Below are 16,050 nucleotides of genomic sequence, written 5' to 3'. Positions count from 1 at the left end.
ATAATGAGAATGATCACTATCCTCTTATTCCCTCCTATACTTGTTTCTCACCAACACCACGAGAATAAAAATTGGAACCATAAACCACAGGAGAATCCAAAAATCATTTTCCTCGAGCCTTAGATGAACAACTTGCAATTAAATGAGAAAGTAGGAGAAGAGGAAAAATCCACAAACAAACAACACAAATATATACAAAAAACTATAAAGAATGAGGTTTGGGCTTGCTTATTAGTTCTCTATTTCTAAATATTTGCAGTAGGAGATGGTACTCTTCATTCTCTCCTCTAAGCTCTCACAAATTTGCCTTCCTAAAAAACTGGCCGTTTTCATTCTCTCCTCTAAGCTCTCGCAAATTTTCCTTCCTCAAAAACCAACAAAAAGACCAAGTAATAGTGCGGGAGAAGTGCTTTGTTTCTCCCTTGACTTTGCCCTAAACTGTAAACGTCCCCTACTTCCACCTCTAAGTGAAAATTTTAAAAGAATCTTGCTTTTTCCCATCTCAGTGAGAGCTTTTGGGCAAGTCAGGGAGCATGTGGAGAGCATTTCGGGAGTGCTTAGGGAGCATGCTCCTTGGAACCTGAGTTTTCTAGGGAATGTCACCCTCCTGATAGTGGTAGGGTGCATACTCCCTGTTGTTGCACAGAATGTCACGACAACGCTCAGACTGGGGGCTGTCACCCTGATCCCCGATCTCTCTGTTTAAGCCTGTCTCCCGCGGCCAAGGGGGGTAGACCCTATGGGATAATGGATGACCCACTGGGGACCAGTTGGGTTGGGAGACACGAGGGGCAACAAGCACTTAATTGATTTTATTAAGTTAATAGACCAGTGACTTGTGAAATAAATGATTAAACGATTATTTATCAAATGCTGCAGAAATATGAACTCATTAACAATCGTTTACCATCAAACAACTCAAACAAAGATTAACTTTTACCAAATGTGAGATAATCAATAAACCTTCAATGGTTTAACAATACTCCAGCAATTAAAATTTCGAAAAGATTAAATACTTTAAACAACCACGTAATTTTAAATGCTAACCAGAGATCAGATTCGTATAGCTAATCTTTAAATGATCTTCTAAGCATATTTAACCACATGAAAATGATAAATATTAGTCCCACATCAAAATTTTAGTCTTAGCAGAAAAGATATATTGCAAACATGACAAATCCTTGAGCCAAGACTGAATCCGACAAGATATTTCCAATTTTTTTTGTATTTTTTTAAATAAAACAAGACTAAGCCAACTGAAATCTAAATAAATGAAACTTAAATCTAAAGAAAATTCTAAATTTTTTTAATTTTATTTATTAATCTTTATTTTATTTTATTTTTATTATTTATTTTTTCTTCTTTTAAAGTTAAATGAAAAACTGATAACTCAAATCCTAAATCTAAATCTAAAAAATGAAGTAAAAATCTAAAACTTAAAAAAAAACTTAAAAGGGACTCTTTTTAAGATCTTTTTATATTTTTTAAAGTTCACAAAAAAAGTCTACAATCTAAATCAAGCTAAAATCTAATTTAAATTAAAAAGAAAACTTTTTATTTTTTTATAATTTTATAAATTTTTATGATTTTTTATTTTTATATTTTTTTATGATTTTTTAAACTCAAACTGAAACAAAACCTAAAAAAAAATCTAATCTAAAACTAACCTAATCTATAGAATGTAAAGAAATCTTTTTTATGCTTATATATATATATATATATATATATTTATATGGGATTTTTGATTTAAGTCAATAATCTAAAACAAAAATTTGAGATTTAAACTAAACTACATAAAACATGCGGATGAAAACAAAGCTAAAATGGAAATGGAAAACTTCAAAATAAAACAATACTAAATAAGACTTAATGGATATAAGACTAAACGCATATTTTTTTTTTTTTTAACCTGTCTACGCACCAAAACGCTGAAACTTACACTGCATTCAGAAAATATTTCAATTTTTTTTTTTTTGTTTTGCCTCAGGAAAGAGAATACTCGACACTGTTTTGCTTGACGGCAAAAAAAAATACGGGTGGTGGAGAAGATGCAGGTGGAACTGTGTGGATAGGGACTTAAGTTTTTGTTTGCTGGTGCGAGAAGTGACTGCATGGAGCTAGGATGAATGCCACGAGTATGGCAAGCTACCAAAGGAACGACGGCGTAGAACAAATCGATGCAAGGAGCCATAGGTTTTGATTTTTTTTGTTTGCAGGTGCGTGGAACGCGTGGGGATCAGGCGGAATGGAGAGGTGCACGCAGCGTTGAGGGCTGGAATGGCAGCGGGTGAATGAGAAGAAGGTTCAATGGGGAGGATCGAAGACGTGGAGAACAACAATGTGAGCTGGAGCTGGATTTGGCAACGATGATACACAGGTGTGCAGATCAGGAGCTCGTATGGCAGCTGGTGAATCTGATGGCAGCGTGAATGAATCGCAGGCTTGGTAGTGGCTGAGGGAAGAGGCTGAGATGAAAGCAGGGAGAGGGGTTGCGGCGATTTGATTGCAGAAGCTGAAAGAGCAGCAATATATGGTGAGGCTGGAACGCAGCTTTGCCTCAAAAAATTCCATAATGTCCCTGTAACAGAGTTAAACCTGTAACATGACAAAACCCTGAGCAATAGCAGGGGGCTGATCAAAACCTCGGAAGTCTTCAGAAAACCCTACAACCTGTAAACGGAAAGGAAAAACACCCAGAGTATATGCAAAAAGAATAAAACCCTAAAAGACCAGCCACAAAATTTACAACTTTGTGACTCTGCAACAGCCAGATTTGTTAGTAACCCTCCTTAATATTTTCAGAATATCAGATTTACTATGAGATGCTTTAGAAAAAACTCTCATGCAACTTCAAAAATAAACTCTAAATGATAAACCCAGAATCAAAACTCGCTAGGCTCTACAAGAGAGTGCTTTGTGGGAGTTGGCTGGTTCAACCGAGAACTTCCCCAAACGTCCACTGATTTTCTCAATAAGGGTTTCCTACACAGCTCACTTCAACCATCAATAAAGAGGGAAAAAATAGTACTAGATTCCAGATGCAATGGAGATACCTGCCATTATTTCAGAAATACTATTACCATTCAAACCCTAGTAAGTGAACAAGATACCTGTGTTCAACAATACTCTACATCAAGCTATTACTAATGGCTGAAAATAAAATTATGCAGAAAATAAAACAGCTCACAGCACTTCAGGAGAGTAACACCAGCAAGATTTCAACCCCAAAGTCTTTCTTTATTTGCACCAGAAAAAGTTTACAAGAGAGCTTTCTTCAACACAAGACTCACAGATCAAATTGATCTCAAATGACCCTGAGCACCCTATTTAAAGGAAAAATTCCCAACGGCTAGTTCGAGTGATCCATGTCAAAATGATCTCGACTGTCGATGAGGATCAAAACATTTTTTAATCTCATCCGTCGAATTTTTAGATGCATTAAAAAATTGAAATTCTGCATTTATTTACTCAAAAATTTGACCTATTATTATTTTATTATTTTTTTAAAGTTTTTATTTTATTTTATTTTTTAATTATTATTTTTTAAATTTTCTTATTATTTCTATTTATTTTTTTTAATTTTTTTTAATATATCTTTTATTTTTTTATTGTTCTTTTATTTTTTCAATTATTTTTTTAATTTTTATTTTTTAAATGGATCTTCGAACTTAGCCTTTGGAAAAATCACCTAGGACCTAGGACTTAGGACTTATGAGGGGATTAAAACATTTTCTAACTCTCAAGACACTTTACATCATGACTTTTACAATTTTACATCTCAAGGGGGAAAACCCATTTGACATAGACCCTCATAGACCACCTAGTTTTGCGACCAAATATAATCTAGCAGATCAGCGCACTAGGATTCTTCTGAGATTCTAATGACAAAATCCATTCCGGCTTTGGGGTTAGGTTGAAGGAAAACTCTGCCGATCATGGATCGGTGAGACAAAAAACCTTCCGGAACGTAGATTATCACTAGAAAATTAGGTCCACCTAGGCAATTTACATACATGACTCAGTTATGCTAAGATTATTTACAATTCACACATGCAGACTGGGTTTACAACATAATATGATCAAGTCGACGATCACTGTCGAATGGCACGAGCACGTCAATCAAGCACTATCCCTTTTGCAAAGAAAAGGGGGTGTACTGCTATGAAGTTGACACGCAATGGTCAACACTCCCTAGATGTTCATGCTTATAGTGTGGTCTTGTGTGGAATGGCCCTTGGGAGGATGCTTCCATAACATTGACGAGGGCTATTATTCCTTAGAATAAGTTTTAAAAGGAGATCTTTTTCTTCTTTAGTAACTAGCTAATAACTCATTCCCTTCGAGGAGAGGATTGCCTCTTTTATAGCTTTGCAAGCTTTTAGCCAAATCTGTTGTGATGTTAATATTTTTTGGTTAAAAATTCTTAAGATGCAAGCTTCCCAGATTCCCACGTTTTTAAGCTAGGGGATAGCTCCCATAATTTTTGTCATTTCTGGTGATATGGATCTTACCAAATTTGCTTTAGGAGGAGGATGCAAGACACAATTATCTCAACATTTCCAAGCGTCCTTTGCTATCTCAAATGATAGACTGATCTGAGAATTATATACCCACTATGTCTAGTTGGACCATAGATGCTTCTGTATCTTAAAATTTCTCCATAGAGAGTCTTCATTTGATTTGGTAAAGCCAAGAAAGCTACTACTTTACACCAGAAACAACAGTCCAGATTTTCTTATACAGGCCTTTTTTTGCATGTTTTATTCTTTTGCTAATGCACAATTGTACCCTGTTCTGACTATATTTCTCACTTTCCATCCCAATTTATCTGGTTCTTCTTTTGCAACTATTTTTCATAAGTTTCCCGAATGAGGCAGCATTTGAAATGCAGGTATCGGTGTTTAGAATGGGAGAGTTCCCTGGGCTGACAGGAGGTGGCTGGGCTAAACAAGGGGCCCATGTTTAAGGAACCCCTCACAACATATTTTCTAGCATAGCAAAATACCCCACAATATTGGAAGTAAAGATCTGTTCTAAAGAATTGCATTAAAACTTAGAATATGTCCATTTCAGAGGAGATGCTTAGTTATCTGCATGGTTCCAAATAAATGGAATAATATGATTTGAAACGGTTTTATACTGTTATTAGTCTATTTCAGTGCCTTAAGTTCTACTCTTGTTTTTATGCAGAGTTAAAAAGGGCTTTCATAGTGTTTGATTTAGAGGAATGAATCTATATTTCACATTTCTTCTTATTGCTGCACAATATTTTAATGTCCAACCAGCATGTTATTATTCTGATTTCCTTCTGCAAGTGCATTTTGACAACAGTGATTTATGAAAGGTGCCTAAGGTTGTATGTTTTATGCTACTAAATGACTTGACATTGTCAGAATTTGCTAAATATTTGCTCCAAACATGAAAAATCTGGGGTCCATTACATCGACTGTGTTTCTGGTTTATGTTACATTCTATTTAAGTCCATTTTCTCGCTTGGTTTCAGTTCTATTGTTGTTATTTTCTTGTAGGGTGGCCTCAACTGTGGATGCTGTTTTGATTTCACATCCAGACACAAATCATATTGGTGCTTTGCCATATGCTGTGAAAAAGCTTGGGCTCTCTGCTCCTGTGTATTCTACAGAGCCTGTATATAGACTGGGTCTCTTGACTATGTATGATCATTATATGTCTCGCAAGGTATGCACTATAAGTTCTAAAGTTCGGAACTTACGATAAATTTTAAACCTTGTATGAATAATCATACTTCGTTCTATGATGTTGTATGGTGGAACACAATATTCTAATTTCTTTTTGTCTTTTTCTTGCTTTTATGTCTAATTTTATGGTGTTTCCTTGTGGGACTTCTGATTGGAATGATCCCATAATCCAAAAATACTATAAGTTGATAGATTTACTTGAATGAAAGAATAAAATCAAGAGTTGTCAAATAGTTGACCATTTCTCAATAGATTTATCTTTTGTCCAAGGATTTTGTCAAGGAAAACTTGACATATGTAGGGATTTAGGAGTCTGTATTGTACTCAGAAAATTGCATTGTTTCCTTTACAAAGGGGAAAAGGCATCATTTTATTCAATATTCCTAGCCAGCAAGCTAGATTTGGCACATGAGACCCACTTTGTAAGGAGGCAGACACACCCCATCCCCTTGGCTTTTAATCTTGCCATATGGCTTGTGCATCAAGCTAAACTTGCCAAACGGCATATTCTCGTCGGGGCAGAGTAAGTAGATACAGCTTCAAGTAGTCATCATTTACATATCAATATTAGTATTGATATTAATGATAGAATCTGTGAATGTGTGGCTTAATCCACATTGTTATTACTGCATTGATTATAATTTAGATTTGCCTAAATTACATGCACTGGGTTTAGTGCATAGAAATTCTTGCAATCAATTAATATGTTGATTTTTATTTGCAGAGTGTTTCTGATTTTGACCTTTTCACATTAGATGATATCGATGCTGCTTTTCAAAATGTAACACGGCTAACATATTCTCAAAATTATCATCTTTCGGGTTGGTTCTTCATGGCACTTACATTATTCGCTGGTTCTGTTTTTTGAGTTTTATTGCTTGACATCTCAGGAATGACAAGAGTCTCAATCTGGATGTTGTATCTTTTGATAATCAGGTAAAGGTGAGGGAATAGTTATAACTCCCTACTTAGCGGGACATCTTTTGGGTGGAACTATTTGGAAAATAACAAAAGATGGAGAAGATGTGATTTATGCAGTTGACTTCAACCATCGGAAGGAAAGGTCATTTTTCGTTTTTCTTGGCACTTAGATGGCAAAGAGTGATTTGTAGCTTCATCTGTAGCAAAGTTTGAAACTAGGAAAATTTTAGAAAACTAACTAGTTATTGTCCTTTAGCAGGCATTTGAATGGGACAGTCTTAGAATCATTTGTACGTCCAGCAGTACTGATAACTGATGCTTATAATGCCTTGAACAACCAACCTTCACGGCGCCAAAGAGATCAAGAATTTTTTGGTAATTCGTTTTGTACAAACAACAATTTCTATGCCCTTTTTATGTGCCTTTTAATCAAAATAATCTTGTAAATGTTCATTACAAGCTATGTTTTTTTATTTTTTAGTTTTTATATTCGGTTAGCTAAACCCACGGGGTTTTGAACCAGCGACCTTCACACAGGGAGTGCCTTAACAGTACACTCTATTGCTGACTGTTCTATGCCCCATGTGCTTTACAAGCTATATTGTTAGTAGCTCGTGTAAGAGGAAATTTTCACATTGAGACAATTAATAATTATTTAGCATAAGCTTAGAGATAGCATTGAGATATTTTTAAAACTACACATGACTCATCTTTTTATTTGGATTCTGGAATATACATGTACCCCTTCATATAAAACTCACTCTAAATTAAAGTGAGATATGTAGAGGACTGTGTTGATGAATAGACACACTATTCGAGTTCATGTTCTTGTAGTTGTAGCTGTGGAATTTTTATAGCAGCTAATGGTGATGTAATCCAAGTGAGAAATTGTCCTGTTTGTACTTGTTGAACAAAAGTCAATTTCCTTTCCCCTTGTTCTTTATTGGTTTTTCTGAACTTTACAGTCTTTACAACTTAGATTGCGCCTTTATACTAAACCTTCAGCATATTTGTTGATTTGTGTGGTTGCCTTTTGGATTTCGCCCTTCTCATTACTTGTTCCATGACTTTCCTCTGAATGCATCGAATAGATTACCTATGGCCTAAGTCACATGGTTCGGGTTCAAGTTCGGATTCAGCAATGATTAGGTTCGGTTCGAGTTCAAAATTTTGATGAGGTTCAAATGAGGTTCACCATTAGGTTCGTCTATATGCATATATATATATATATATATATATATATATATATATATATATTGCCTATAAAATGAACTATAAGATATAATAGTAAGAAATCAACATCAATAAACACAGAAAGTTCTATCATGGACAGGGAAACTGCAAGGGTAGATTACAAGCTTGAGTTGTGACATGAGGTCATGAGTTTTGATCTATGGACTTGGTCAATGGCTATGAGGTTTGGTGAGGTTCGCTGATCCTCAAAAATTCTTTAAGGTTTGCTAAAATTCGAACCTCAAGGTTGAAGTTCAACGAACCTTGTGACATAGGCTATGGCATCTTGTCATTGAACTTGCTGCCAATTTTTCATCGCTTATTATAGCATCTTGGAGGCAAACAACTAATATTTCACTGCCTCCCAGTATTTGAGATGATATCATCTTTCCAACACTCCTTTAGCATGTGGTGTTTCCTTTGTTGATTTGGGGTAGCATCAGATGTGCTCTAGCCACGAAATCTGGTGGAGAGGCTAAAGCACATGAGATCTCCAATACCCAGAAATGGTTTGGCAGAATCTAACCAGTTTGGGAGATATTAAAATAATTAATATTTTTAATGGAGTCCCTAAGTCTAAACTTAGGGAAAATAAAATATTAATGTGAATTAATATAAAACTGAGTTAGAATGGTCCAAAAGTCATCGATCAAGCCAGATCTAATCTTAGTCGTTGATTAGGGTCTTAATCTCGGCTGTTGAATTGTCAATGAGAAAGGTATAAGAGGAGGCTTGAGAGTCACTTGGAGAACACACCGAGTTGATAAAAAATTCGATTTTCTGGGGCAGGGCTTGTTGAGGAAATCGAAGGAGTGATCAGAGTTGCAGCTAAGGGGCAGTGAATATAGAAGCAGAGAGGCAGAGAGTGTACTAGGAGTATCAACGCAGAAGCCGGGAGAGGGTTGACGCAGAGCCAGCTAGAGGCTACGCAGAGGCAGCCAGGAGCTGCACAGTGCCAGAGAGAGCCAGCGTGGGTGACGCAGAGGCTCCAGAGGCTAACGCATGGCTAGTTGGGATGACGCTGGGCTAGAGAGGTTGACACAGACCCTAGAGGTTGACGCTGGGAAATTTCGTGGGGCAGATTGGAGCTGAGAGCTGTGGGATTGTACATTCGGGGTATTTAGTCGAAATATCTGTCTCCAACTGAGAGGTACTACTGTCGAGAGCATTCTCTGTTGGGTGAGCCATTTCTGCCACCCAGATTGTATTCTGAAACTGCTTAATAATAAAACCCTTAGATAGCTGCACCGGTTTTCCCGCATTGGGTTTTTTCGGGGACATTAGTCCAAAAATAACGTGTCACTTGTGTGCTTGTTTTTTCCTTTAGTTGATGATTTGTATGTGTTGAGCATGTACTTGTATTTATTTTCAGTATTTACATGGTCAATAACTTGTTAATTAACAGAACAAGTAGGAAAAAATAAATTAGAAAGTACATGAAGGATTCTAACAGATAGACTTAGAAATTCCAACATGGTATCCGAGCGTGGTTGCAGATCACAGGAGAACTAAGGGCATCAACTGAGTAGAGCAGCAGCAGCAGAAACAACTATCTTGAGTGACAGAAGTTGTTCCTAGCGAAAAGCAGCAAGGAAGGGGCGACGCAGTGTCTGTGTCATCAAGTTTGAGCCGAGAGAAGGATCGACACAGTGGCAGAAAGGAGCAGACCTGACCTACGCAGTGCATGATCATCTTTCTCAGTCAGGAAGGATTGACGCCGGTGGCCACGAGGTGCGAATTTTGTTGGTGCTGGGATTGTTCAGAGTCTAGAGGCTCTAACCTTCAGTTTGCTGGGGCATAAGAGGCTGTGGAGAAGTTGCGGAGTGACGCTGGTGGGGTACTGTGGTCAGAACAGTACCTAACAAGGCAAGACCAAGGAGGAGGGAGTTGCTACCGAGGATTTCTAGCCAAGAAATCCGGACTAGTGGTGCAACTGCACTAATGATTGGAGGGGGGGCATCTCGACATTGGAAGAGGGGTTTCCAGGAGGGAAATCGAGGCTCAGAGGGAGTCACACCGAGAACTTCCAGGAGGGAAGTAGAGAGACTCGAAAGAGTTGAAAGAGGAGCAACGAGATGGCAGTGAACGGGGTAAGAGATCAAGACAGACTGGACAGAGCCTCAAACTTCGTAGTCTAGAAGGCCAGGATCTTGTTCGTTCTAGACAGGAATTGTCTCAAGGACTTCGCCTTGAAAACGATAGTGATCCTAGTTGACCTGGCTGAGAACGATAAGTACGAGGAGGCAATGGCGAGGGCCAAGAGCATCATCCTTGACGGGGTCAAGGACCATGTAGTACCACATATTGCCGAAAAGGACACGGCAAATGTGATGTGGGAGGCCCTGACAAAATTGTATCAACATACTTCTGTGCAGAGGAAGATGCTACTAGAAAATCAATCATGATCATATCAGATGCAGAAAGGAGAACAAATCGACATCTTCCTCAGTTAATTGAAGGAGATCTGGGATCAGCTGACTTCCATAGGAGCCACGCCGGATCAGGTATTAATGGTGAGGACCGCATTGAACGCAGTCCTAGAGGACTGGGAGGTATTTGTCCAGAGCATACTGGGCAGATCGACCCTTCCAGATTGGGAGGAACTGTGGGTGGCTCTTTGTCAGAAAGAGATCAAAAGGCTAACCAAGGCAGGAAGCAGTAGCAAGGGGGTTAGAATCAAGAAGGAGGAAGAGGAAGACGCTGCCCTAGCATCTGAGGGAAAGCAAGAGAAATGAAAGAAGAAGGACCTCTCCAAGGTCAAATGCTTCCACTATGGGGAATTGGGTCATTATGCGAGCCAGTGTCTGAGGAAGAAGAGCAAGGGAGAGGCTTCTGAGACCAAGGCTGCGCTAGCAAGGGCGGAGAAAGAAGTGGAGACAAATGATGACTGTGCCATGAGTGCTCATGCACCTCGTGAGAGGAAGTGGGGAGACATCGAACTGTAGTCAGACGGACTACAGGCGATGAGGGGCAGGGTTCTCGAGGTACCCAACATCTTGGATTATACCTTGCTATGGGAGCCCCAAAGAGGAGTAGCAGAACTGACAGAGATGTCAGAGTTGGGAGATCAGTTACTTACTTCTCAGTAACTGAGTTGCAATGCAACAGTTAGTAGTGGCAATGCTATGGGTAGCACGATGCAGCATGATGAGAGGGATTACAGTGCAGATGTAGCAGTGGCAGGGCCATGGGCAATAGCACTGTTAAAATTGGAAATTAGGGCCAAACTCCATGTGGGTCATCTTATTTATGGTAGCTGATATTTTTTCTTGGATCCCTCTCATTGAGAGGTGTTGGGTTGATCTAAAGATCATCCAATTCCGATAAGTATTCATGGAGATATGAATTTATTTGTGTTATAGGACAATTCGTCAAGGTTGGCCAACAACCAAATCAACTCCACATGTGCTCAACGTTTTAGTATAAAAGGAGATGACTTGAGAGTCATTTCCATCACACACTCTTGTGATCTCTCTTCATTCTGTTTTGGGTTTGATGAAGAAGAGATCTAGAGGGAGTGCCCTAGGATATATGCTGGCCTAATGATGCCCTAACGCTGCCATAAAGAGCCCTAGACGTGGAGAAGAAAAAGGTCTTCTAGAAGCACCTACACTGCCCTATTACAGTCAATGAAGCCAACCCTATGGACGCTGTCCTAGAGGAGAATTATCTCATCGAAGAGAAGCACCTACGTTGCCCTAAAGGAGGTTCCTAGCCACAGAGGAAGAAGGGTTTTATCCACAACTAGCCGCAGTCCTAAAGGGAGATCCTAGCCGCAGTAAGGATGAGCCTTAGCTGCAGAGATCAGGTCGCTATCCTAGAGAAGAACCCTTGCCCTAAATGCTGTCTAAGGGAGCTACAATGCACAGCCTAAAAGGGTCCCCTAATCCGCAGTCTATGGGACACTTCATCCGCTGTCAAGTCAAGCTCTAAAGGAGCCCTAAACGCAGGTCTGTAAATCACCTTCTATCCGCTGTCAAGGAAGCCCTATCCGCAGACAAGAGGAGGTTTCCTAAAGTTGTATGTTGGAGGCTCTACTGAGACCTAGAAGGAAGCCCTAATCCGCATCTATTAATGATACTAATCTGCTGTTATATATGGTTTAGATGAAGCCCTAAAATGCTATAAATGGAGGTCATTAAGTTTAGCTTGAAGTAGTCCTAAAGAAGCACTCATTAATAGATATGTTCACAGCAAAGGTCGTTGTAAGGAAACATCCTTTCACAACATTAATACATGTTTGCTGTAGGTGACTAAGGGATGAAGGGAGCTAGTATAACCATGTCCTAAGGACTGTTTGATAAACCACAACCTTAATGTAAAGGAAAGGGTTGAAGTTTGCTCCTTGGAGTTGATGATTTTACTTCAGAATTGCTATGTGCTAGGCCATAGGCCATAGTATCACAACAAGGGTTTATTAAGAACTAATCCATTGAGATTAGTGCCCTCATCAGATCAGCTTCATAGTGATAATGGAGTGCAACATGAATGGTGCAGCATAGTGATAGCATCACTGTAAGGGACAACAGTATGGTACTTGGTGTAGCAAGTACACAAAGCAGCAATGGTACAACAAGCACATAGGTGACAACATGGTGCAACAGTGGCACAAGGTAGAACTATGCTAAACACTGAGACAACAATACATCATAAGGTGCAACAGTATGATGTGTACAACACGGTCATGAGGTCTAGCATTGTGATGATGGGTGCAGCATGGTGCAACACGGTGAGGTGCAACATGATTACGAGATGCAACACAATGATAGGTGAAGGAGTCACCTTGGAGAATCAGTTGAAGTAGCATGTCTTCAACTGATCTCATGTGTCATCTTCTTAGAGACGATCTATGCTCTTATCTAGATAAGTCAAAGTGTTGACTTCTGTTGTAAATGTACTCTCTCTCTCTCTCTCTGTTGAACCATTAAAGAACATAAAAGAAGAATTGATCAAGAGTTTCCCCACATTGAGGTTTGTCCCTGGCTAGCGCCACATCTTGTGTCCTCTTGTCTTGGCTTGTATTCTGCGATTTATGTTTATGTTCTATCCGCAGTTTACTTTAATGCTGATGTGATTGCTAATCTGGAAAAGATATTGAGCTAACTATGAAAATTGAAATAAATTGCTCTAAGCATAGAACATACCTAAATTTAACATGGTATCAGAGCTGAGGTGAAGACAAAGCCCAAGCAAGAGTAAAAGAGAAATCACTGAAGACAGTTGGGAAAGGATGAAAGGATCAATGGATTCCTCATCCCTCTTCAAATTTACCAAGGGTGAAGCCGAAGCAGAGAATATTATTAGAATGGCGCAATGGAAGTTTCTAATGGCCTACCTAAAGATCACTTCAATGGGAAGTCCAGATCTAAGGGTGGACGGAAAGGCAGATGCCTTGGTTGTAATAAGTTCGGCCATTATGCAAAGGAGTGTCTGAGGTAGGGACACATCACTTGATGATGATAAAAATCATTCTACGGACATCTTTAATGATCAAAGGAATGACAGGTAATGGAGGTCATCAAGGAAACAACTGACTCTTCAGAGAAAGCAAGGAACCCCCGTTATGAAGAATCAAATGTTGTTTCTGATAAGATAAAGAAGCCTTATCTTGTATTAGTCCTCTCCTTCAGATTCTTTGGGAATCTGGCTTATTGATTGTAGTGCTTCAAGGCACTGCAACAGATAGAAGGGTGATCTCTCTAATTTAGTAGAGATGGAAACAATCGTGGGATTATACTTGGAGTCGATGCCACCTATCCCAGAAAGGGTGTAGGGAATGTTACCCCTCAATTGAATGAGGGTAACTTGATTCATTTACAAGAATCTCTTTTGTGTCCTTGATCGCAAGAACCTGGTGTCCATTTCAGCAATGGAAGTCAAAGGTTTTAGGGTGGCATTCATCGATGGAAATGTACGTGTTTGAAAATAGAATTTTCAAAGATGTTTTTTCTCATGGGTTCAGGGTTGGCAATTTGTATCAAGTTGCAGGATGGTCCATTGGGGATCATGTCAATTGACATATCTCATCTATAACACCGGAGCTCTACTTATGGGGCCCTACCCGATGTGAGTCAGATGGTGACAGGGATGCCTGAATTCAAGAAGAGCATGAAGGTACATGTTTGAGATGTACCGAATGAAAATCTTTGAAGGGGACCATTCCCCTTATGTAGCAAGTCCACAGGTTTGGAACAACCCGAGGAGTTTGAGATTCATGATTGGGAATCTCATGTATACAGGTGGAAAAAAGCCCTCTGTGGCTTGAAGCAAAACACCCCGGGCATAGTATGAGAGGATTTATAGCTGTCTGATGAAGCTGAGATTCACTAGGAGTGAAGCCGATCCAAACCTTTGCTTGAAGGTTGTGGATGATAGACTTCTCATACTGACACCTTATGAGGACGACGTATTTCTGACAGGTGCAGACCCTCTCATTTGCAGAAGTAAAAGGGAGTTGGATTTTGGATGTGGAACGGTAAACTGCAAGCCCGTGACTACCTCGAGGATCTTAACTTTCAAGAAGTTATATTGTAGTGATGCCAGACCAGATTTGGGAAATGCCTCCGAGTTTCATAAACTCATTCGCATTGATGTTCTTGGTGAACTTCTGTCCGGACATATGTTTTGCAGTTAGCATGATGAGATCATATATGGTTGAGCCTCACTTGATTGATGCCAAGAATCTTCTGAGATATCTTCTGGGAACAATCTCTCATGAATTGAGATACACTGCCGAAAATGTGAAGCTGCATGAATATTCGAATGCTGACTAGGTAGGCAGTGTGGAGGATCGCAAGAGCACTTTTGAGTGCTGGTTCTCTTTGGATTTTGCTTCGATATCATGGATGAGCATGAGGCATAAGTCGGTTGCTATAAGCACTGCCGAGATTGAATACATAGCTACAAGTATGATCTCCTATGAAGCTGCCTTGTTGTGGAAGCTCTTCAGTGAGTTGTTTGTACACATGATGGATACCACCGTGATCTTCTGTGTCAACCAGAGGGGGATTCGATTGTTGAGGAATCCTGTATTCTATAATTGCTCCAACATATAGACATCAGATACTACCTTATCTGGGATATGGTACGTCGATGAGCGAGGAGGCTCCATTGCATTGAGATTGATGTACAGGTCGCAGACATTCTGTCAAAGCCTCGAGGAAAGGTCAAATTTGTGACTTTCTCGAACGACTTGGAGTCGTTGAGAGACCTTATAAGGGTCCTGCATTTTGCATGCTTTGAGCTTTGGGAGCTTTGGGGGGCTTGGGGTACCACTGGAGCAACACATGACCATAAGGCGACTCACCCTCCCCTAATGGTGCATTGTGTACAAGGTGAATGGCTCAATCTTCCCCTGTGATACCCCGATGCGACTTAGGGACAGGATGATTAGTTCTCCTGTCGAGGCATCCTACCCATGCAGTCTGGGACTCATGGGAAGTATCTCTCATATGATCAATGAGCAGGGAAATGGGGTGAGGGACCATAATAGTACTATCGATGGATGCATCGTTGTATCTACCGTACTCCTATGCTAGGCTGACCTCCATTGATCTGGGATCAATATGAGTGGTTTGAGACACTCTCTTGTGATATTGATATGGGATTAATAAAACTGACTTCGGGTCAGTAGAGAATGGTATGAGACATTCTCGATCAATTCTTCTTCTTCATGGTTTAGCAGAGCAGAGCAGTGCAGGACACTAATGGCAGAGATAGTACAGTCTGGCAGATGGATCAGTGGATGGAGTTCTCCTTGGTTGAGAGGGAGTGTTAAAATTAGCAACTAGGGCCAAACTCCATGTGGGTCATCTTATTTATGATATTTTTCTTGGATCCCTCTCATCGAGCAGTGTAGGATTGATCTAAAGATCATCCAATTCCGATAAGTATTCATGGAGATATGAATTCATTTTTGTTATGGGACAATTCATCAAGGTCGACCAACAACCAAATCAACCCCACATGTGCTCAATGTTTTAGTATAAAAGGAGATGACTTGAGAGTCATTTCCAATCACACACTCTTGTGATCTCTCTTCATTATGTTTTGGGTTTGATGAAGAAGAGATGTAGAGGGAGTGCCTTAGGAGATATGCTGGCCCAATGATGCCCTAACGTTGCCATAAAGAGCCCTAGACGTGGAGAAGAAAAACGTCTTCTAGAAGCACCTATGCTGC

The 16,050-nt window shown here is 39.6% G+C and overlaps 1 protein-coding gene across 1 annotated transcript in view; it reads left to right on the top strand.

Moving 5' to 3' along the window:
- Nucleotides 1-16,050, top strand: part of CPSF100 (cleavage and polyadenylation specificity factor 100) — a 435,702-nt gene that overhangs the window by 22,623 nt on the left and 397,029 nt on the right. The window contains exons 2-5 of the mRNA XM_089411014.1: nt 5,529-5,697; nt 6,442-6,538; nt 6,654-6,780; nt 6,898-7,013. Coding sequence (XP_089267140.1) covers nt 5,529-5,697; nt 6,442-6,538; nt 6,654-6,780; nt 6,898-7,013 — 509 coding nt within the window. The remainder of the gene's footprint in view (nt 1-5,528; nt 5,698-6,441; nt 6,539-6,653; nt 6,781-6,897; nt 7,014-16,050) is intronic.

The sequence above is a fragment of the Pinus tabuliformis genome, chromosome 3_1 (genome assembly GCF_031772625.1).
Source record: "Pinus tabuliformis cultivar Carrire ecotype Pingquan chromosome 3_1, CPIR1, whole genome shotgun sequence".
Lineage (NCBI taxonomy): Eukaryota > Viridiplantae > Streptophyta > Pinopsida > Pinales > Pinaceae > Pinus > Pinus tabuliformis.
Note: the sequence above shows the minus strand (reverse complement) of the source record. Positions and strands in the feature narration are given on the sequence as shown.